General features: G+C 34.3%; 1 protein-coding gene across 1 annotated transcript in view; it reads right to left on the bottom strand.

The window, feature by feature from the left end:
• The window catches only part of ADAM23 (ADAM metallopeptidase domain 23), a gene marked incomplete at its 5' end in the record, with an annotated part of 75,052 nt that overhangs the window by 27,287 nt on the left and 23,812 nt on the right, over positions 1-23,953 (bottom strand). Inside the window, 12 exons of the mRNA XM_010291771.1 lie at positions 1,381-1,480; positions 3,741-3,789; positions 5,431-5,521; positions 6,319-6,403; positions 8,519-8,685; positions 11,434-11,505; positions 15,323-15,388; positions 16,280-16,353; positions 16,890-16,962; positions 18,209-18,272; positions 18,993-19,075; positions 23,547-23,610. Of these exons, the coding sequence (XP_010290073.1) occupies positions 1,381-1,480; positions 3,741-3,789; positions 5,431-5,521; positions 6,319-6,403; positions 8,519-8,685; positions 11,434-11,505; positions 15,323-15,388; positions 16,280-16,353; positions 16,890-16,962; positions 18,209-18,272; positions 18,993-19,075; positions 23,547-23,610 (988 nt within the window). The remainder of the gene's footprint in view (positions 1-1,380; positions 1,481-3,740; positions 3,790-5,430; positions 5,522-6,318; positions 6,404-8,518; positions 8,686-11,433; positions 11,506-15,322; positions 15,389-16,279; positions 16,354-16,889; positions 16,963-18,208; positions 18,273-18,992; positions 19,076-23,546; positions 23,611-23,953) is intronic.

The following is a 23,953-nucleotide window of genomic DNA, read 5'->3' as shown; positions in this document are numbered from 1 at the left end:
GCCCCAAGCTACTGTGACTACTATGCTTCAGTGGAGACGGCAAGATCTCTTATTCTCAACCTGAAATTCAGTTCTCTATCAGACAGACCTGGTCATCTGACCCGTAGCTCATAAGAAAACAAAAAGGTGTCAATCAGAGATCATAGTGACTGCTTAACTTTGTTAAACAGTCACTTAAGTTACATTTTATTTCCCTAAAGATTAAACAAACAATTTTTTACCTTACCTCCCAAATTCCAAATTATAGATTCAAAAGACTATATGAGTCCCCCCTGCCACAAAGTACCTTAAAATTCAAAGCTGTGATACACTGTCACAAATAACATATAAAGATAATTCAATTATTCTCCTGGGGGTATTTTAATGTAAGTAAACGAGATTTTAATTCTGTATACAGTCAATTTGACAATTTGTTCACATTACCTTGCTAGACAACCACCATCAAAAAATGAAGCTGGATTTTTCTTTCTCCCTACTTACTCTTTTCTGTAAATATTCTTACATGCTTATTCTATAAGAAAAAATTGCTACCCTGGGAAAAGATTAAAACACACTCTAACAAGCAAAATTTTTTTAGTTAATTGTGCAAGGTGGTGGTCTACCAAAGGATACAGCACAGTAAACGGAGCAGCCTAATACTCTCATCATGTGGTATTAAATTCTGCAAGGACAGCAAGTTTGACACCATGATTAAATAGAATATTAATACTTTGGATTGATCTTACTTTGCAAAAAGAGCCACATGGAATATTTTTATACTGGTCAGCTTTAGAAGGATGTCACACTAATACTGCCTTAGAAAGAATTATGACCCTGATAAGTTTTTAGGCAAAAAAAGCAATGGTCGGTACAAGGAAACAGTTACCAATTACAGGGTTTGCTAGATGTATATCTGAAAGGAAAAGAAATGAAGTTAACTTTGAGAACAACCACAAGCTGCTACTGCCTATATGAAGTAAGTTATTGATTTCTAATTCCTAGTGTTGTAACTGGCATTCTTTTTAACAACCTCAGGAAAAAAGTCTGAGAATTGAGTGTATGTGGAGCATCCACCACAACCTCACTTCTGGATTTATTTTGCACTACTTCCAGCTTAATATGTAGTGCATTTAAGCTGAATGGGGATGTATCTAGCTGTGAAAAATCAACTGCAATATTTGTCATTATTTGAGCATGAAGAATTGACAGAAAACAAGTTGCATTCCTCTTAAGATTATTTTTAAATGTTATGGGAATGAACAGTCAGCTAACTACAAGCAATCTCAAGAAAATACCCCCATAGACAATTGAATAAATTTCAGAATAGAAGGGTGTTAGTGAAATTATTATATTTTCATTACAATGTTTAGCAGAGGTGCTGATTACCAACATATTTATTACCTTTGTTGGCCTGTTGAAAAGACAGGCACCTCCCCCACGAAGTAAAAATTCTTTGTATTCTGCAATGCTGCATTTGGAGAATTTCCTGGAATGGTACACCCTAAAATGGCAAAGAATTAGCTGAATAAATGCCTGAAACACCAACAGTTACTGGAAGGGGATGGAGGGATCACAACATTTTTTAATACTGTAAATCCCAGTTTCTTACAACCACTGTGTGCAACAGTATGTCATCTCCAGTCTTATTTGCAAATAATAAAACCAGAACAAAAGAAAAGGTTTTTAAACATCTTGCATTTTTATACATCTAGTATATGGATCTACAGTGCATGAAGCTGTAGTCTTCTAATCTTAATAATGTGAAACCACATTATCATAATAGCTGCTAGGCACCCTCTCAATTGCATGCATAATCCAGTGTTCTCTTGGGTTTGTCTTCCCTGCAGCTTCAGTTTAAAAGATGGATTACATTCCAGATTCCTGATTTCATGCCAAGGTTTTAAAGCTGTTCAATTCATCTGATCCTGTTAATAGGGTTAATTTTTAAAGTAAAAGTAATTGCAGCCATAAGAACAGCTGTATAAGGCCAGACTAAAAATCCACTTTATCCAAATGCCATCTCTGATTTTGGTCCTGAGAATATGCCCAGGAAAAAGTAGGGAACAGAGCACTGTACTACTACTTGCAGAACGTTTTTCCAGTTTCCAACAATTTTCAGCTCAATTACTTTCTCGGGAAGCCTTGTTTTACCTTATTTAATAATCTTCACTATATTTTCTCCCATGAATTTGCCCAAAATCTTTTAGCATCTACAAGATACTATGGTAAGAAGTTTCACAGCTTTAAATTACAGACTGGTAGAAGAATAATTTCATCTTCTTTTTTCTGTCACCATGCTAGTCTCATTTCATGTCTCCCTAGTTCTTACACTGGAAGAAACAGTAATCGTTTTCCATGTTGTTCATGACGTTACAGAATTTTCCCATATTTCCTCATCTCTGTCTTTTTCCCAGCCTGATGAAAACATACTTTACTAGTAATTTCTCACATGCAGAAACTGTCTGATATTTTTATTAGCCATTTTTTGAGGTCTGGGAATGAGAACTATTCACACTATTAAAATGGGGGTAACCATCCATAACAAGGTTCTCCATTCCTTTCCTAGCAGCTCACTGCTACCGAGCTGACATTTCCCCATTGAATTATTCCATGATAAATAAAAAATGTCTTCTGGCACTGATGGAGTTAAGTGAAAAGGCTTTACACTGCAGCTAATTATTCACTCATTTCATTAGTCAGCTTCTGGGTGACTATCATCTGTTCCTGGCATATTTTTTTTTACTGTTACCTAATCCATATCTTCTACTGGTATTTCCATCTGAGACTGATACTTTGATGAGTTCACCATAGGAAGGAAGCTAGTATCTGTTCTGATCAATGCCTTACTTTAGATTGCAGAAGTAAACTTACTGATTTTCTGTCTACATTTCTGTTGCATTCATATGGTGGCTTGACAATTACAAGTCTACAGGAAAGCCACACAGTAATTCTACTGAAGAACCAACTTCCAAACACCATATGAAAAAACTAAGCTCCTTCTATCTTATTTATAACTGATTTTCTCCATGATTTTTGCAATCAAGCTTCCACAGTGAGCAAGAATTCTGATAGGAAGTGATTTATAAGACTCAAAACCCTACATTTCAGAAGGTATCTTTTTCTAATCAATCACTTACAGTATAGAGAACAGAATCTTTGGTGGTGTGTGAGGGTAGAAGGCAATGAAACGTGGTTTCCTTCTATATAGATGTGCTTCCCTGTCAGACTTCCCTGACCATTTAGCTAAGGATTGAGAGCACTTGCTTTCTGAAAGCTTCAGGTTTCTACTTTTATTCACCAGAACCGAAGCAGAGAGATCTGTTCACTAAAAATTATAATTTTGAAGGAATTGGGGGGAAAATAATTACAATTTAGGAGGAAAATAGAAATACCACTCACAAAAACTGTATTATAACACTTTTCCAGCTGCATATAAAAAGTCTAACTGGATTTATTTAATGAAAAATATACATTTTTTACTTTTCAATTATTGTAGGTAGAGCAAAGCGTTAGTGAAAACACTGCATTGCACTTCAAAATATAAGATTTATTAATAACTCCCTAAAATGTGAATAGTAAAGGGAATGAGTTGCTGAAAATTGAAATCATTGATCTGTGTGTTTGGGTTGTTCCAACTGCTTCTAGTTTTTCATTTATTAGCACTAACACACATGGACAAAACCCAATACATAAATATTTATGTCATAATGTAAACTATGAACTCATTCCAGAGCCCTCAGTTACTGATAGTTATGACATACCCTGTTTCCTCCATGATGCAACCACCCCAGGATTCAGTGCAGTCACACTCTTCTCAGACAAGACCAAAATACAACAGAAAAGGAAAGCAGTTATAAATATGCTTACAATAAATATAAATTACTCACTATGAAATGGACCTTGACTAATTATACAAAGATTGCTTGGCTATACAGATTCTAGCCCCAAAAAGGAAACCAGCCCACTTGAAGAGATACTAATATACTTAACATAAAAGTATACCATATGTGCACATTCTGAGACTCAACACAAAGTTTCAGGCAGTATAGAAAGCTAAAAATAGCTGGCAACGTTCTTCCCTACACGTGCTCAAAACAGGCAGCGTGAGGGTATGTGCAGTAAACATGATACTGATGTTTAAAAACATTCACATTTCCTCCTCCCTAAAATGTGTACAGAACACCCTGAAAGAGAATCCTTATTGGACAGGCCACGTTTTTTCCCTTTGGCATAGAATTATTAATAGCAATATATGAATGAGCCAATCAAACATTCATTAGAAAAAGCAGTTGAGTGAAAATGGATTTACAGTTTACTTACAGCTATAGCATGTAAGTCAACAGTGACCAAATTCATAAAATAAAACCAAAAGATCAACATCTTATCGTTGGTAAAATAGAAGCTATAAACTACCCATAAAAATTCTCTACCAAAGTAGTAATATTCTCAAGAAGAAAGGTTCTGTATTCTAGTTATTACAGCAAATCCATAGTTACTCCACAGAAAACATTCACCGATTATTTATATGGTTATTCCTGCTCTACCCAAGTTTTCATTAATCTTTCTCTTTATAGAGATACCTTTATATATATACACACACACACACACACATACACCCTTTATAGGGTATCCAAATAAGGGAACTAAGCTATCATTTTTAAACCCCCTATCTTACAGTTAAAAAAGATTGATTTCCAAATTGTGTGAGCTCTGTTTTACCTGTAATCAAAAAACAATGATATGGAAAATATTTTAGCAATTTCCAAGTTTACACAGGTTAAAAGCAATGCTTTACAAAACAACATTCCCTAAACTTTTCCACATTGCTTCCTAATTCACAGATTTCTGAAGTGATTCCAAAATGAACTCAGCATTATCATTCACATTCTTAAAGAAGAAACAGGAAGTTGCCAAATTGCTTACAAGATGTGAGTGGAAAAACCCAACAATTTTCTTTAGCCCCAAAAAGAGCTTTTGCAGCAGCTTTTGTACCTACACTCTGTATGTACACATCAGTCTCATCTTCTGGCTGTGAAGCAGCAAGGTAACAAACTGAGCAAATGTCACTGTGGACCAGGTTACAGCTTCTTACTGTTTCTTCAGTTATAAATCAGGTATTTTTGTATTTTAATAAGTCAACAATACTTCCATAGAAGTTAGAGATTTCATTATGATAGATAAGGAGTTCTGAGTTAGATTAATAGTGTTTTTACCATTATACCTTTGAATGTCGGTTATGACATAGGACATCACTGAGGTCATTGGAAAATGAGTGCTAAACTGGCGGCTCTTATTTTGATTAAACTCAAATTTTGGTGCATATATTTCCAAAAGCAGCAATTCTTGTTCTACAGTTACAGCAAGTTTGGTATTTGCTTCAAATATTACAAAGGAAGACTTTATATATTTAGCTAAGGAGGACAAAAGAAGACTCCATGTCCATGTACATACTTGGTTTCCTGGCAGCTGGCTCCCATTGTATTCCAAGGTTCTGAGCAAGACTTTGTGCTAGTTCCTGTGCCATGGCCAAAGGGAGGCCATACTGTGTTTCAAGAGGAGTGCAATTTAAAAAAAAAAAAAAAAAAAAAAGTAAGTTACTCTAATGAACACTACACCAGCCCATTCTGGTGTACCTACTAGTTCAGTAATTCTGTACAGCCAATAACAATTCTGTGTTTAAGGAAAATAAACACAATGAAGTACATAACGGAAAATATTCTCCTCTCTTAACCTGAGGAAATCCCTGTCTGCTGGTTAACCCACAGAACGGAGTATGTTTGATACATATGTAATATAGTTTTGTATAGTATGATTAACCCACATTAAAATAGATTTTCATTATTGATTTTACACTGTACTGACGAAAAAGACATACAAATGTCTTTGTTAAAAAATAACATACAAATAACAAGCAAATATCAATACACAGGAATCAATTTTTTCTATTTTTAATGTTAAAATAAACCAGTAAGAACTACATGTCATCAGCACCTTAGAAGATCATGCCTCTTGATCAAATGAGAAGACCCAAAAGGATGTTCAGTGCTGTATTTCAAATACTTCTGTCTGAGATTTTCAGATCTAAATTTCTGTCAAATATACTAAAAGCCAATTTAAGATCTTATTAAGAGAATAATACAGACAGGAGGAATGCTTTTTAAAAAGAAAAGCACAGTGAGCAGCAGTTCAATGATGATACAAAAAGGTTGGCTATGAGAATCCCAACTTCTTAATATGGACATTATCTTTAAAGCCCTGAATACTGAAACACATAAACTCTGAGATTATAATGTACAGTTTCTATTTTCTTTCACTTTAGTAATTGGAAAGAAGTATTACCTCATTCACTCCTACTCCTCTGGTCACAGAGCAAACCCCTCCAAAGTAACTTAAGCTGCTCCTTTTGTAATGAAATGTCACATTCCTTACAAACAAATAAAATAAGAAAATATAAACACATTGACATTGGGCACCAAGAACTTACTGAAAGTTCACACTTGCACACATACTATGATACATTGCATGCACATTAATCCTCATCTAGCACCAAAAGCAACTGCAAGTTTACAAACAGAACACCTGCATCAAAAGATTCGATTAGATACAACCTTCAACAAAAATACTATTTTTATCTTGTAAAATCAGAATCAGCCCCAACCCATAAACAAACCTAGCAGAGAAAGTTAGAGTACCAGATTCCTAAGAAAATACAATTATAACATTTCCTTTAAAAAGGTAACAATATATTCCAATTTATAATCTGTCAGGAAGGAATTCTGTACTGAAATGTATCAGTGTTAGGAATTTTTTAAATTATGCTCTTAATCCAAACCAATTCAAGTTTTAGTTTCAACCCCAAATGAAAAGACTGAGAAGCATACCTAAAGGGAAAGTAATTTAATACTGCTCTTTAACCCTGCCTCCTTTAATTTATTGTTAATCAGTATCAATTTACGGTTAATCACTGTGGGGGGTTTTCCAAAGAACTGATATAACACATGATAATTTTATTTAAATACTTAATAATAAATATTTAAGATCTGAATTATTCTATAAAATGTCTATAAACTATTATGAATGATGCCTCTTTTAAATTCATGGCCATAATAATAAATCTACATAGCCTTGGGCATGCATAGCAAATGACTCTAATCTTTGAAAATTAAATCTTTTACAAGAGCAGAATCAATGCCCCTTTTGTTTTTTTAAATGACAGGATATTCCAGACAGGTATATATTTATTTTTTCAGAGCATTCTGACAACCATCAGAACTTTCAAACTGCAGCTTAACCATACTAAATGCTTAAAGCTAGATGCTTTACAGTAGACAGAACAACAGTAAGGTTGGCAGGCACATCTGGAAGTGGTCTAGTTCGTCCCCCTTGCTTCAAGGAGGCTCAGCTGGAGCAGATTGCTCAGGACCATGTTCCACTGGCTTTTGAGTATCTCCAAGTATGGACACCATGGCCTCTCTGGGCAATCTGTTTCAGCATCTGACCATCTTCACAGTGAAAGGGTTTTTTCTCTATGTTTAAATGGAATTTCCTCCATTTCAGTTTGTATTTGGTACCTTTCACTGTGCACCACTGAGAAGAGCCTGTTTGCCCGCTGGCAAACTCTTCAGCAAGTGACACAATACGTGCATAAAAGTAATTAACAGTGCACACTATCAGCACATTGCATATGTTATGAAAAACATAATGAGCATTGTGTTGCAATGCCTGCATTAGGGTAGTGCAGCTATGACAAGAGGCTGGAGGAGATTCTTCACCCCCTTTTTTTATCTTCCTCTGCAGAAGATAAATGATAGGAGAATCACATGGAAGACTTCTGTCACTCCATCCTCATAGTATGTCATGCTGCTGAGAGAAGGCTTACGATCTTTATGCTGCACAGAGAAACACACTCTTCCCCCTCTTTGCTTACAATGCCTTGAAGTAAAAAAATCCTGTTGCTCAAGGCTGATGTTGTGTCTAATGATGCAAGTGGAATTTCCCCTCAACATGCATTGTGTCTCAGAAAACAATTCATTACAGCTCTAAACGAGGAGACCTTCCATTAACAAATCATTGCTGCATCTATATGTTTGAATAAATATAGTAAATGAAATGCTCTTGTGGCAATATATAATACTGCTAGCTCTGCCCTCTCCTGCTCTTCCTGTGAAAGCAGTACATTACACACCTGATTAGCAAAACTATGTGTCCTTAAAGGCTCATCAGAAGACATTTCAAATATGTGACACTGCTTCCAGTTTGCAAAGACATTAAAATTTCATTATAGGTATATATCAACATGACCATGGTATATACTAGACCTATTAAAAATAGACTAACATGTTAAAAAAATAGATTAAGCTTCCTAAGGAAGGCAGATGTTGACCGATGCGATGACTACCACGCAAAATGTAGGCAAGAATAGAGAGGTAGACAAAAGCAGCAGACAAAATGTAGGCAAGAATAGAGAGGTAGACAAAAGCAGCAGACAGAAAGGTATATAAAACTGTAACAGTCTAAACCATTGTACAATGGTACATACGACAGCAGGTGTACAGCATCAGCATGCTGTTTGATGTAGTGTTGTCGGTATTTGGAGAAATCATGAAGCATCTGCAGAGGGTCAGGGTGAATATTAATACGATCTCTGTCCGTCCAAGTTTCCACAGCAACAAGAACCACCCTGGTGTTCAGCTGTTCCTTGTATATCTGAGGGCAGAGACAGGACAGGCACAGGAGTAGAACACTGGGTCAAACATGCACAGTTAGCCAGTAAGAGTAAAGCGGAAGGACAAGAGGGATAAAGCAGGAGGGAAACATGGGGGAACAGTTAGCTGGTAATGCCTAGGATTTCCTAAATGTTAATATTCCGATCAACTTAAATTTTCTGTTTCAGAGGACAAAAAAACCTTGCTGCTCTTTTTTTGAACTATTACCTTTTCTTTAAAATTCTCAGGTCAAATAATATCACCACTGAATTTTGCATAAAACCTGCACAAAAATCAGCAAAGAAGAAATGTAAAGGTACACTGGGTGATCTCAAAGAAAAAGAAAAGAAAGATCTCAAAGACAAAGAATAGCCAAAGCCAATTCTTAAGTCAAGATTAAATCATTTCTCAGTCCTCCAATATATCCAAAATTTAATTCACATAATGCTTGATTCTCATTTATAGTATGATGACTTAATGCTATTCAAGTAATGTGATAATTAAGTATAAGAATATTAATTTTTCTATTAATTTTAATGTCACTGTAGCAATAGACAAGGAAATGACAATCAGGCCCTAATAATTACAAAAAAGCTTTAAAATATTCATTTAAACTTTGTGCATGATACTTGATTCTGAAATAACACTGCTGCTCCCTTTAGGTTCAGGTCATAAAATGAGAAATTTTATTAACTAAGGTTATTTGGAAATTGCAGATCTACAAAAGATGCATTCCTTATCCACAACAGACAGTCTTCCCATCAAAAGTCTTACTGGGACACAAGGAACACTTACTGATCATACTTAGTTATGATCTAAAAGCACTGGATAATTAATCCACTGGCTGCCTAATGCATAAAATAAAAAAAGGCAAGTTATTTGGTCACTTCCACAAGGCACCATATTAAATATATGCTTTTATTAACTTTTTGCCAAATTACACCTACAATACACAACATGAATTGCAAATACTGTCCTGCAGTTATGATAGATATTTATATTGAATAAACTAGCACTGACTAGCATGCTAGTCTTTTGTATCAAGTTTGCATTATCCTTATAAAAAAGTCAATGTATAATATTCAGCTTAGAAAAAAAGGCAATAAATACAAAAACAAGAGAGGGCAACCAGCTAAGCTCTTTTTTCCTTCAAAGTTCTTGGAGAAAATTGAATATTGATATGCTTCAATCTGAGAGACAGGCTGAGGACATACACAGAAAAAGGTTAACAACATGAGAGAAATCAATAAAATTAAACACCAGAAATTACATATGGGAGGATCAATAAAGACTTTACTTGTGTTTCCTGAGAGGAAAACCGTATTTCCTGAAGCAAATGGGAAGGAAAGAATGGAAGAAGGGCAGAGAACCTGGAAGCCCCTGAAAGCCAATATCCTTTTCCCAATAATATAGCAGTGAGAAATACAGCCTTCTCCTTATGAGCACAAGGGAATAACAAGGCAGGAATTCCTGCTACTTTTCATGCTTCGTTTAGAGAAAAGGCCATTAAGATGTCATTTTGCAAAATCTCTATCAGGGAACTGAATTCTACGCTGGAGAGAAGCTGAATGTTCCTCTATACACACATACAGCAAATAAAAATGGAAAACCAGAAGGAATAGTCAGAGAAAGGAAAGATAGATTAAATAACTCTTGTTGAAATGCAGAAGAAATACAAAAAATAATGATCAGATGAGAAAAAAATGAAGATGCCACCCTTTCCTCAGGAATGTCCAATATAAATTGCAGAAATATAATTTCAATTATTTGTATTTTTATCTGCTCTAGTAACTTTTCTTCAGACTACTGGCACTTTCAGACCATCACACAAAAATATTCCAAAACACTTCCAGTTTTTTATATATTATATTCACCTAAGTTTTCAATGCAGATACCGTATACATAATACTTCATATGTAAGATATTAAGAACAAATACTGTATTGCTTCTTCCAAGTTAAACAAACTGTTGACAATGTTTTGCACTGAATCATATCACACAGTTCTACTGGTACCCATAACATCACATGGAAAGGGGACTCAAAAGTCAGAATTTTTCTAGCCTTTGTATTTATCACTACTAGAGAATCTATCCTGTTTTCACTACAAACACAGCTCTGAAATGTGTGTGCTCATTACAGGTATATCAAAAGAGGAAAAAAAAAAAAAAATCAAATTTTACCACAAATCTTACTTTTAGTTTATACAGTCTATGTTAAATTGTTCTAAATTTAGTCACAGATACAAGTATGGCATCTGTGTCAGTGCCACTCATTTATAATGTACTAAAATGTGATTTTGATTGTTTTTAAGCTATAAATACAGACTTATAAAGGATAATTTTTATTCACACTCTTTTTTTCTCCCACTAGATATGTGTATACTTTGTGAACTATACTTGCAGCTTCAACCACTTGTGGTTAGATTTATTTCACAAATCTAAACTTGATTAAATCTCATTCTTAAGCAGTGACAGCTACTGAAAGCTCCTTCAAGTTTGAAATACCCCCTGGCCAGGGCAAACTCTGGCAGCTGCAAGCTTTGAGAATAATGCCGAGGATAATTTGGTGGTTTCCTAGATGTTCACCCCAGGCTATTGCTCTGCAGAGGAACTAGAAATGAGTTTTAAAATGTAATTTTTATAGCTGATAATTTTTTTATCCTAGTGTCTGCTAATGTTAACTTTTTAAATACAGCACTAAACTAAGAAAGTCAGTGATATAGTTTTCAGAAGAAACGTTGATACTTACAGCATCTACAAGGTTTACCACAGACTTTGCAAAATTGTTTGTGTATGCATTTGAAGAACGATGCTTTTTGAACTAAAAGGAGAAGAAAAAGTAGAGCACTGTGAGAACTTAAATATTTATTACTAATACTTTATTTTTACAGCAAGAAAGGAAAAAACTCAAAAGCTTTTCAGATCACAGCCCATATCTCATATTCAAGAATCTCTGGAAGATAAAGGAAGCCATGTATGCTAGACAGCCTTTCACATCTATAAAAGGAGTATTTAGCCACAAGAAATATCCTATTTAGAATCATATTTCAAAAGTTCGAGACAAAATTACAGGTAAACATGAACATAAACATGAGCTCAAAATTGAGAGGATGCTGTACTCATTAAAACTGTGCTTAACCTGATGTGTTAAATATCAGACTGTACTAGCCACATTCCATGACTAATAATTATGAAACATGAAGATGAAGCATTTACCGCTTGTCCTGTGTACAGCTCTTTGCAAAGGCATTCTTTCTCTACTATAGCACCAGACTTCTATGACAAGTAGCATTAGTTATACCAAAAGGCAAAAAGGAAGAGGGAGTGTCATGTGTTTGAATGTGGAAAGAGTCAAGCTGAATATCTTAAGATTTTACTTCAATTTTTTTCAATTTCTATAGACTTAGATGAGCTGTATTACAAGTTCTGCTTCCTAATTTCCATGCGTGTCATTACAATTGTTTCATGTCTTTCCTCATCCTGCCCCACAAGTCCTCTCTGTTCCCAGTCAAATTTTCCAAAGACACTGCTATGGTATCTGAACATGAATCCATGGCTTTCAAAAAACTCTAGAATTATAAACCAAAATTGCATTATACAACATGATTTGCATGCAGGAAAAATAAGTCTTCAAAATTTCACAGAAAAGGAACACAAAATTGCATAGAACAAAGAGGGTAAAATGTCTTCATTAAAAAACTCTACTAAACCAGCTACTGGTTAAAAGCAACAAGTCTCATCATCTCATGAGCAAACATTATCCAGGTCCATGAAAGTGTCAGCTATTCCCTCTTCGAAACACAGTACCCAAAAAGAGGCTTTGAAACAAGAAGATCTGACTCTTCTCTGAGCAACATCAAATACATTAGATGACTAACTACCTTCCCAAAACAGACAAATCCTGTTTTCCAGAATTATGCTTGGTGAGAAGGTGAAAGTAAAACTGGAAGACATATATGCTTTTAAAATTAAATAATCTGTTTTTCAAATTGAAAGTCAGAAGAGTGGTACAGACTCACTATATTATTAGATAACAAGTTTTCCATCCCTTGAAATTCCAGTTATTTTTGCACAAACAATCTAGTTTTATATGGACAAAATGACATAGAGATGACAAAAAGTTCATCAAACTTAATGATGACACTCATTCATGTGACTGCAGGAAGATAAATTTTTTGCGTATAGTTACTCACTGTTAAGTTCGACAGTGCTTCAGTACATCCACAGCAGGTTTTAGTACCCAAATATTCTACAACATAGGTTTGCAGAAACCTCCTCCCCTATAACTATTCTCAAAACAAGGCACCTTCAGCTACAGTACTAGTAGGTGTTTAGGATGTACACTGAGAAGGATAGCCATATCATGGGACTCTGTTCCTTACGGAACCATGACACTAGAACAAAATAAGGGGCGGGGGGGGGGAGGAAGGCTGGCTTTGGCTTGTTGTTTTGAGCCAGTCACAAATTTTCCCAGAAGTGGAAAGGCAAAGTAATATTCTTTGGAAAATGTTTTTTTGGTTTGCATGAAAGTATTTAAATGCCAAAATCAATAGCAAGATACAACATAATGTGTTTAAAAACAGCTCCTAAAACAGAAATTAAGATGAATAAGTCGGTAAAAAGTGCAACAACCTATTAAATGTGTTTAGCTGTGTCTTTAGTGTTACAGGAAAGGAGTATATCAAAAGAGGAAAAACTATTAACCACAAATACATACTATTAACCACCTAGCAACACAATGGCCAAAGAGGTTTAAGATACTTCTTCCAACACAGCACCTTGCTGCAGGATAAATCTGCCCTCTACTGGTAAACAGAAAACCTTAAAAGTACATTTAGCGAGCTCCTGGATTGGCAGGCTTTAACTCATAGCTGTGAACACTTCCTTAAGTATATCCATTTTAATCTTTGAAAAGAATTGTTATCTGCTTTGAAGTCACTGAGAACTCTGAAGCAAAAAAACTTGAATGCTTGTGATCTAAAGTTCTAACAGATAAAGCCTGAGAGGAGACAGTGTCTCTAACAAGTGTAGTGAACAGGATGGTTGTCCTTTAAGGATGTCTGTAATATGAGAAGCCAGAAGAAACAGACAGACATAGAAATATTATCTCTTCATAAGGAACACCAACCACAGACCTCAAACAATACAACAAAATGTTCATAACTTCAGTTACTGTGCCCTGCCCCTAAACAACTAACACATAAGCACTCGTGGAGTAGTTTCCTACCAGGTGGCTTTACAACCAAAAACAGTTGAAGAAATATCTGTCTTCATCTTCCCACCCATTTGAATTCTCCCCACACTGACACAGATTAAATATAGGTTATTTCTGCCCAGACTATTTCGATGATTTATTAAACAGATGAGGGAAGGTTATGTTATCTGTCTACTCTGCACCAGAAGAAGTACAAAATACTGCATCCTGTTCTGATATCAGCTATTTCTGGCTCTTTAAAATTTTCCTTCAGTGTTGATGAAAGAGTCCACAACAACAAACATAAAGCATTAGGGAAACATGCAGTAGAGTGAGAGATGCAAGGAGGTCTTACAAAAACTTTAAAGTTTATTTTACTTGCACAGAAAATAAGCAGAAACTTTTATCAACAGAATTTGATTTAAAAAAAGGTCTTGCTCACACAGAAACAAAGTCATACTAAGAGTTGATGATCCTTATTTACCTCTTAGTCAATGAACATCTGAGAAAGCTCAGCAACACAAGGGCTCAGAACAAGGCACAATCAAGTTGTTTTACAGTAACTCACTGTCAGTTACGGTATATTCTTTGTTATTAGTAAACTTTTAAACCTACACTGAGTATTTTTCCACAACAGATATGCTCTAGTTAAAATATAGCTATTGGACTCAAATTTGTGATGCTTTTCAAAAAGGGACTATAAAATAGTTGTTTAGGTTTACAAAACTTACTACTCCCTAGGCCTCTCTCCTGATTTTTCATAAGGGTAACCCACAGACACTTTCATAGCCTTACTTAGCATCATTAGTGGAAGCAGTAACATGTAAATAACAAATGTCACTTGGTCTGATTTTTTCCAGTCATCCCTCAAGACAAAAAGGAAAAAAGTGCCCCCCCCCTTTTTTTTTTTAAATCAAATGACAAACACTTTCTGAATCGAACAAAGAACTTATCTTGCACTTTATTATGAATCCTGTTTATAAGTGTGAAATAGCCGGGAAGAACAATCAGATAGCATTTGTCTATAAGCTTTGTTGCATTAAAATTTAAATTAAAAAATAAATTAAAAAACTAAACTCAAAGTAACAAGTTCTGTCCTCTTTCTTTATTACTTTAAGGATAGGATGTAATTTTAGAATGTTTACGGTGTTTGTTCTGGACATAAATGTTCTGTTGCTTTACTTTGTTGGTTATAGACATATTAAATTATCCATATGACAACAAAATGTTTCAGATGTATTTTGAATATATAATTGTTGTAGAAAATCTTAGGTAATGTTAAGCATTATTAGGTATCATGGTCTATACAGTGACTTACAGTACTAATGTTAACAGCTGCTGATAAACGAAATATTTGACACAAATAGCTGATGCAGCACAGTGCTGTACATCAACCTACAAATAATAAACAAAAGGATGATTACTACTGAATTTATATACATACCATTTTATGGTCATTGACTATCATGAGCTCCAGATATTTCATTTCTTCAAAGATACCACGAGATACCTGATAAAGAAATTCTTTGAGAAATCATGAAGATGTAGTGATTTTCAAAAATAACTGCAGTGCTTTACTAGGCTAACCCATAAATATTACATAGGGCGTGTAAGTCTGTAAAAACTGGGTCAGACATTCAACTAGGGTAAATAATCATGGCTCCAGTAACTTAGTGAGTTATGATAGACACTGGCTGAGAATCTGAGTCACATCATTAAGAATGTTTAGAGTCTATTGTTTTTGGTTCAGCGCAGAAGCCACCACTTCTTCACTCCTCTCTTATTTTCACAAAGGAGAAAAATCTCAAACATTAAAAACATTTGGTCTACATACTATTCATCACAGATTTAATAAGGAAGGTAGTTACTAAAAATAGATGCGCCCTCAAAAAATACGCTGTGGATTGTGCAACTCAGTGAAGAAATACAGATTAATCTTCTTTAACTCAATTATTCCCCTGACACGTATGCATGTGCAGCTCATGAGGACTGTCCACTTCTGGTCTCTCAATAACTCAGTTCTGGGTGTTCTCATTTGAATTTTTAATCATGCTACTTAATGAGCCAAATTAAAATAAAGTCAGATACCTACAAAGTAGCAAGACTTCATTCAAAATTATTCTTTATCCTCAAGCAGACTCAAAATTCTAAGCTAATTTTCACTACTAAACTTCCATTCAATTGATGTATAGTATTGCTGCCACTTTAGAAATTTGATCCACTTTTCTCCAAATACTCTATTTTTAAAGAATAATCTTGTTTTATCATTTGATTGGATTATGTGAATAATGTTTGTTTTCTAAAGCCTATGTTCTCTCAACATTAAAAAAAAATCCAGAAATTAGGGGGTTTGGTTTTATTTTTATAAATGGTCTTAACTCAGGGTCACACTTCTACTCACTGCTCTCTTTCTTCTCTTTCTCCTCAGCCACTGTAGTTCAGACAGAAAGGGCCATTCAGAACTAGATTCAGTCTCTGTACAAATTACAATTTAAGAATTTCATGGCATTATTTTAAACTCCTTATGTATACTGTCCAAACCAAAAGTAGATTAAGATCACCAAAATTAGAAGAGCTTTTGATATTGAAAAGTTCATATTTTAAATACACAAAATGTAAAATATCTCGTATCAAAACTCCAGTCATTTAGAAATCTAAAGTTGGAATTAAAGCATGCAAGGGGAGGTGAAGAGATTGTAACCTGGGCTTAGAATATACATCTTCTTCCATCTCATGTCCTCAATAGCATTAATATAACTGATTAAATTAAATGATTTGCAGAAGAAAGCTAAATACAGGTCTTTATGGATAGAAATCTTTCAGCTGCTTTTTGACAGCTCTAAATTCCATTGCAATACTTGTGAAAAAAAATCAGGTTAGTATCTATTTTTCAAGTTTTTCTAAATAATCAGCAATTTTATATAGATTGTTAGCCTAATATTCAAATCTTTAAAGTTATATATACAATTATTTCCAATACTGAAAAACTCATAATGTAAGCAAAAACATACCAAAGTCCTGCAACTGCTTGGAGGCTTGTGTTCCATAAGTTCTTTGGATGATATGTGGCCTACTTTTACTTTCCTGATAAAAAAAAAAAAAGTGACATTTTCTTCTAATTAATAATGTCAAGTAAAAAGTGAGGCACTTCTTTCAGTATTTATAATTTTTATTGTTTCTCCATAAAATGCAAGCAACCATCGTACCAATCTGACATAGTACTAATCTGAAGCAATCTATTTGCAATCATGAGCAAATTAGGGACTTGCTCTGCTTCAGCATGTTTACTGGCCTACAAAACTGAAGTATCACAGATGTCTTTGAGGTTATGTGAAAAAAGTGCTTTAAAAGCCTTAGTGTTAGAGAGCACAGGCCATTTATTGCAATAAATCAGAGAGTACATACCTAGTCAAAATCTTCCTCCCACAGATGAAAAGCTATTACTATTTATGACAAAAATGTATCTTTCTAATTGCAGCAAAATGCAAGAAACTAATCAATATGCTGTCTAAGAGGATTATTTCACCCTGTTTTACTGGTGTGTACAACATTGAAAAAGGAGAAGACTTTTAACGCTTATTTTCTTTAAAACTCTGACATGCCCGAAATGACCACATTTTGGTATCTGCTCTAGAAAACAACTATCTTTTCTTCCATAACATTTCCTCTGCAGAGCCTGCCAAAACAAGCAATTCTTTTCAAAGGGTAGGATTCTACTGGTCTATAACTTCCTTAAGAAATACATAACCCACTGAAGGAAAATACTGCATATTTTTGCTGCTGTTATAATCTGTACAGTGACCACTGACTTAACACATATAAAGTGTAAGATACTGAGATATAATTATCTACATCATTAAGCTCTTTGTGGAAACATGGTAGGTCAAGAGCAATCTGATCCAACTATTGAGAGAGGGATGAATAAATGACTTCCAAAGATCCTTTCTATGAATTTATAAATCCTTTAGTTCATGTACTAGAGCAAATTATTAAACACATTTTGACAGTCCATAACAATTTTCTATGGAAACAGTCTTATTAGTCTACTCCCAACATCTAAATGATCAATAATAACTAGGAAAAAAAAGATTAAAGAAAAGCAAAGAAAATCTTAGGTAATTCATACTTCCACATTTCTTGCCTTAAATAAATTCCAATCAAGTATTTTAAAATACTTTTGTTTTATATCTGAAAGCATGAGAGAGGTCACTCATTTATTCTAATTCATAAATAAATTTATTTATAAAAGTATTTATTCTAACACTTTTATTTTCTATTCCTTGAGCATTCTCTTTCCCAAACCAAATAAATTAGATAAAAATAAACTTACTGCACTGTGCATCAGATCCATCGGTTCTATCAAGTACAAATAAGTACTATCTTCAAACATGCCACTAGAACATGGAGAAAAAGAAGTGATACTCAGGATTGCATGGCAATTAATTTGACTCCAGGATATGATTTCTGACAAGAGAAAATCAAACACAGGGCTGAAAAACTGATTAATATTAAAATAAATTCCATATATGTTCATTACTACTGCATGTGGCTAAAGCTAAGAATTTTTTTTTAAGAGATCAGGCGCATTTTAATGAACTAACGCAATGTAATGACAATGTAACGATAAAGCACCAAAAAGAGTAAAGATTTGACCTTGGAAAGAGGAAGTCTCAAGACACACATTAGCATGCAGAATATAATCAACAGCTGAGTTGCACTTAACAGTAACTAATCCTAGTAAGGACTAATTTCTTACATTTTTTCCTTGTACAATCCAACAAAAAGATCAAATTTTTCTACTGGATGACAGAATCATACATGAATATGAGCACGCAAACTGCTAAAGTACAACTCTTGTTTATCCTTTACCATAATAAGACATCTGGTGAAATATTTATTTACACTTACCAGATTCGAAGGTTTTATAAGACAGCATCAAAAGACTTCAATCCAAATGATACTAACAAAAAATTGCTAGCAGTTTGGCATACTGGCATTTCAAAATATCAAAAATCTTTGAGCCTCTAGTTTCACTCTCTCACATATTAAGAGCTAATATTCAAGAGTAATAACTAGTTAATAGCTTTGTTTGAAAAATGAGAATCTGCACTTACTGAAGTCCATTACAAGTTGAAAGAGCAACTTTGGAATCCTTGATACCTCTGATATTTCCGTGGTAGTAACAATGCTCCCCACCCTAATAATGTTTAAAAACAAACAGTCACACACACACAATTACCCTGATTTAACGTCTGTTGCTTAAAACCAAGGCAAAGAAAGATCTAACACGTAGGTAAAATTCCAGAGAAAGCAGTGATTGTTAAAGTAAATACCAATGACTAGCCCTAATCGCTTATAAGAGAAAACCTATGCCCAGTAAAGCCTAATTTACACAAGTCTTCAAGCCATAACATGAGTTATTCTTTTGTTGAAGTCACAGCATTCTTGATTTTTAAGTGCATTTCTTTGCTGTAAATTGATTCTGTAAAAATGTTATGCAATGCAGGTTACATGAGCATTGAATTGTTTCTTGATGCCTTCCAGGTCTGTTAAAATTATGAGTAATAGTGTTCATCAATCACCTGGCATGTATTTGGCTTAGATCTGGATTCTACCAATTTTGTCTCACTAAAAATTTATCAGTTAAAGTGATAGATCATTAGACTGTAGGTACCAATATCATTGATGATGAATGAGCCAGAATGTGAATCCAGTTTAGCAACACTAAATTGTACAGTTGCATTTTTACTGCACGTATCAAAAGGGTACTAAAAGTCCCCTGATTTTAACTGCATAAAATTCCAAATAGATGGAAAACCCAAATTATTCAAAAAAAGTAGTATTTTTGTGTTTCTCTAAGTCAGCAGTCATGTTTTTAGACACGGTCATGCCTTTCATTTTAAAAATAACAACATTTAAATTACCTACAACTGTGATTAAATGTCAGAGACTTAAAAAAAAAATAAAAATAGGCAAACTACATCCAAAACTGTGATCCAAAACCTCAGTTCTGAAAGGCCCCAATGATATGGAGTAAATAAGATGCTGCTGAACGCTGCAATGCTAGATTTGAATAGTGAACTGATGCAGGGATTAGGCTGAACAAAATTAGTGCAAAATGTGTTACCAAATGGGCATGCAATGAAGCTCTGTGTATAGCCTTCCACTTCTCCACAAGAAGTAAGCAAAGTTGTAATATGTGTATATGGAGGGGAACAGGACAAAGCAGGAAACCAAAATACCACAGAGAAGAACTGGTACATACTTAAAACCTTAAAGTTCTGATCCAAAAAAGCCTTGCTCAGATGCCCACTAAACTCTAGTGAAAGCTACACGTTTCCCTCCAAATTAAAAAATGCAGGTTCCCTGGACCTGCCTGGTTTTCATCATAGAATGAACTAAGTTGAGCTCTCTTCTCCTGAAGCAACTAGCTCCTGTCTAAGTTCTCCCCAAAGTGGGCAAAGAAAGGATGCTCAGAACACACCTAAGAGAGAGCCTCACAAAATAGAGTTGCAGTGGCTTTCTTTTCAAAATAGTGACCATTACATGCCAATGCACCTCTCTGGCTAGTAACTACAGCACTCATCCCAGGTTTCCCAAATGCTGAACAATTTCGCAGGTCACCTTGAGGACAGTAAACTCACATCTCCCCACCTTCTAAAAGTGTGCTCTATCTCCAAAGCTACTGGCTACTTTGTGTCAGAGCACCCTACATGAATCAAGCTAAAGCAGTCTCATTTTACAGAAAACACAAAGATTTATTAAGTTAGAAAGAGGGAGCATGATTCTGTACCCCAGAGGCTAGGAAGCTTCTGGGAGGAGGTCTTAACAGCAGACTACAATAAATAAATTATTCAGATGAGAAATTTGGAAATAATTGTTTTATCAAAGCATTATCTACTCACATACACAACCACGACAAAGAATTACTATTATTAATATAACTTAAGATATTTTAATTTTTTTTTTTACTTTTATAGTTTCACGATTTGTCATTTTTCTCTGTATGTACTACTTTTCTTCCATGTACTAAATTTGTGTGATTTAATTTCTCCATGTAATGGAAGTAGAATACCGCACTATCAAGAGTTTTGTATTATTGATTGTAAATAGCTAAAATATGTATAAAACCCTAAAATCTATAGCATATTTTTAGGATTGCATACTATAGGCAGTCACATGGCAAATTATTAAATCCTTTATCTCTATTCTGATACAGAAATTAATTCTATCCTTACTGCTGGACAGCAGAATTAATAATCCCTAAAATTCCATAAATCACTGAGGAATAAATTGATTAGATTGTTAGAGGCTTACAGAACTACTATCATGACCAAGGGTAATCATAAGAATGGTTCAACTGAGTAAACAATAAGAGTGTATTAATTTTCTATCAACAGAAACAAAGCATCAAGAGCAACATTAACAGACGGTTCAAGCTATAAATGTTTAAAAGGAAACAAAGAAACATTACTTTGACTTTCTAAAGCATTACTTTGACTTTTCTAAAGAAAAAGGACTAGTGAATTTAGAAGCTGTTAAATGCCACAAATTCTGCTGCTGTATGCCAGTGAAGCTAAAATAATGAAAACTGAATACTAATTTACCTCATTTAAGTAGTTGGTCTTCAATGCCTATCAGCAATAACTCCAGCTAAACTAAAAAGTATTGTCAAAAACTTTTCTTAAAAACCCTGAAGTGTAGCTGTCTCTCTCATACATAGTTTAAAAAACATACCATTCATCATCAAAATATTCTTAATTCTGGTGTCATATGTCATCGGAATTCCAACAAGCATATTGGACCCATTCCTTCTGCAATTATTATAATTCAAGGAAATACCAAAAATGTAAATGCTCTTTGTTTAAGTATGCACAGCATTATTTGCATTTTGCATCTTATGTAACGAGTTATTCAGATTCTGAAATTCCCAACTATTCCTAATTATTGTGCATAATTAAATCAAAGTACTACACAGAAAGCAATCACTATGTTTATCTTTCCGTCAGTGAGAATGCATAAACCATGCTTTTTAACTAAATCGTAATTATCTTTTTCGCACAAGTAGCTTTTCAAGAATTTTAAGGCAGTCATCTGAGTAAAGAAATTGCTGTTTGTTCTTCAGTGTTTTCACTCCTGTAATAAACCATCGCTTTCTAGAAAATACAATACTTTTCATCAAGTTCTCACTTCTTTACATCCACACAAGGAAACAAAACAATCTTTTACTTATTCAAGTCTAAAAATGATTATAAGATACTGCAAAAAACCAGGATACAATCCTTATTTGATCTCCTACACAAATTGTGTGTATATTTTCTGAACTTATAATAAAGCCTTCTACAGATTAATGTGACCTCTAGGAGCTCTATTATTGTTTCTGAATAAATCAATTGAGAAAAGGTCCCCTAGGAAGTTTGGATCAAGTTACTGCAGCTTGCAAAGGTAGTCCATTTGCTGAGTCTAAAGTTCTAATATAATTTTCCAGTCAGATTCATGATTCAGCAACCGCAGTGCTCAATGTTAGTGCTGCAGCTGACAATTGCATGAACTTGTCTAAATGCCAGAGGGAATTGTTTTCTTGCATCATTTAGCATTTTTGCCTATTCTGCAGAGTACCGAGTCTTAACGAAACAACTTCCTTAGTATGTTACATGAAACTATTTTTCTTCTTCAGTAGAAGAAAACAAAACACTATATTGCAATAATTATATTGCAATGTAATTGTTTAATTTTGCCCTAATTTGCCATCTATTGTTTTATTTGAGATTCTCTGTAACGGGGAAAAGTAATAAACTAGACATCTAATACTTGAGCAAACAACAGTCCTGACTTGCTGAAGGCATAAATGCAGCGTGAATGCTTGCTTTCCTCCACTAAGAATAGAGATATATTTCACATGTAAAAAACTCAAAACAAATATTCCAGTGTTCATATGAAATATGGAAAAAATCATTCCCTAAAAATGTACTTTATAACCTTCCTAGGAACCTAGCAGTCCTCATTTTGTTACTACAACAAAGAAAGAGATTGATCTGGTTCCCTCAGTCAGGGCTGAACTATCTTGGATAACTTTAATCTCTTTGTCTTTGGATCAATAGCCTATGGCACTGAATTCAGTTTGGGAGCTAGTTTGACAAACGTATTTAATTGGATGTCAAGCAATATGCTGGTTTTGTAATAACTGAAACCTTAAGCTCTGGAGTTAAGTCTTTAATTTTCTGTTTCACAACTGATAATTCTTGCAAAGGAAAGTCACTGCAAGTTTTATTGGTTTGTTTGAATGTCTTATATTACCATTATCCCTTCCCCTTGCACTGTGTGCTAAGGACTTGTAAATAATTAATGAAAACTATATTGATGGCAACTTCAACCGCTCCACCCCCTACATTTTACAAGATGGAATTGTTCTGACAGTATCTGGATCATCTTCACTACTACCATCTATCACTTCCTACCCCTCACCCCAACACACAGCTTTCCTTTTTTGTACAATTCTTCTTGTATTACTGAGGTATCCTTACAAGATGAGATCACAGTTAACTTGTATGTGTGGAATAAGGCTTCTGTTGTTTTTAAGTCTTGCAAAACTTTTTTTCTTTTTTTAACATTTTATTGGCATTGTTCCCTCAGAAAGACCATTCTGACACATTTTAAGAGCACAATACCTTAGAAAACTTTGGTTTTCCATCTTCATAGTGAATCTCCACGTAATTTGAAGACAACAAGTCACTGTCAAAAAAAGAAAAAATCAATATGAGAAAAATCTGAATATTCTGTCTACTGCTCTGGGGGGGGTTGAGTTTTTTTCTTAGAATTTTCAAAGCATTTTTTCTTTTCTTGTAAATTAGTTTTAAAAAAATCAAGCAGCTTGTGTCCAGTAAATGATTTGCTGGTGCACTGGAAGTCAGTGTGTTACAGAAAGGGGAATTTCATTCTGCAATCTAATCCCCTGCATTTTAGCTTTACAATTAGAATTATCAGCCTATTAAACATGCAAAAAGAAAAATCCCAGGGCTTTAGAACTTTGTTTGCTGCCAATTACTGGGTACTGACAAAATGTATGTTTAGTTCA

The sequence above is a fragment of the Phaethon lepturus genome, unplaced genomic scaffold (assembly GCF_000687285.1).
Source record: "Phaethon lepturus isolate BGI_N335 unplaced genomic scaffold, ASM68728v1 scaffold16367, whole genome shotgun sequence".
Classification (NCBI taxonomy): domain Eukaryota; kingdom Metazoa; phylum Chordata; class Aves; order Phaethontiformes; family Phaethontidae; genus Phaethon; species Phaethon lepturus.
The sequence above is the reverse complement of the archived record's forward strand: the minus strand, read 5'-3'. Positions and strand labels throughout refer to the sequence as shown.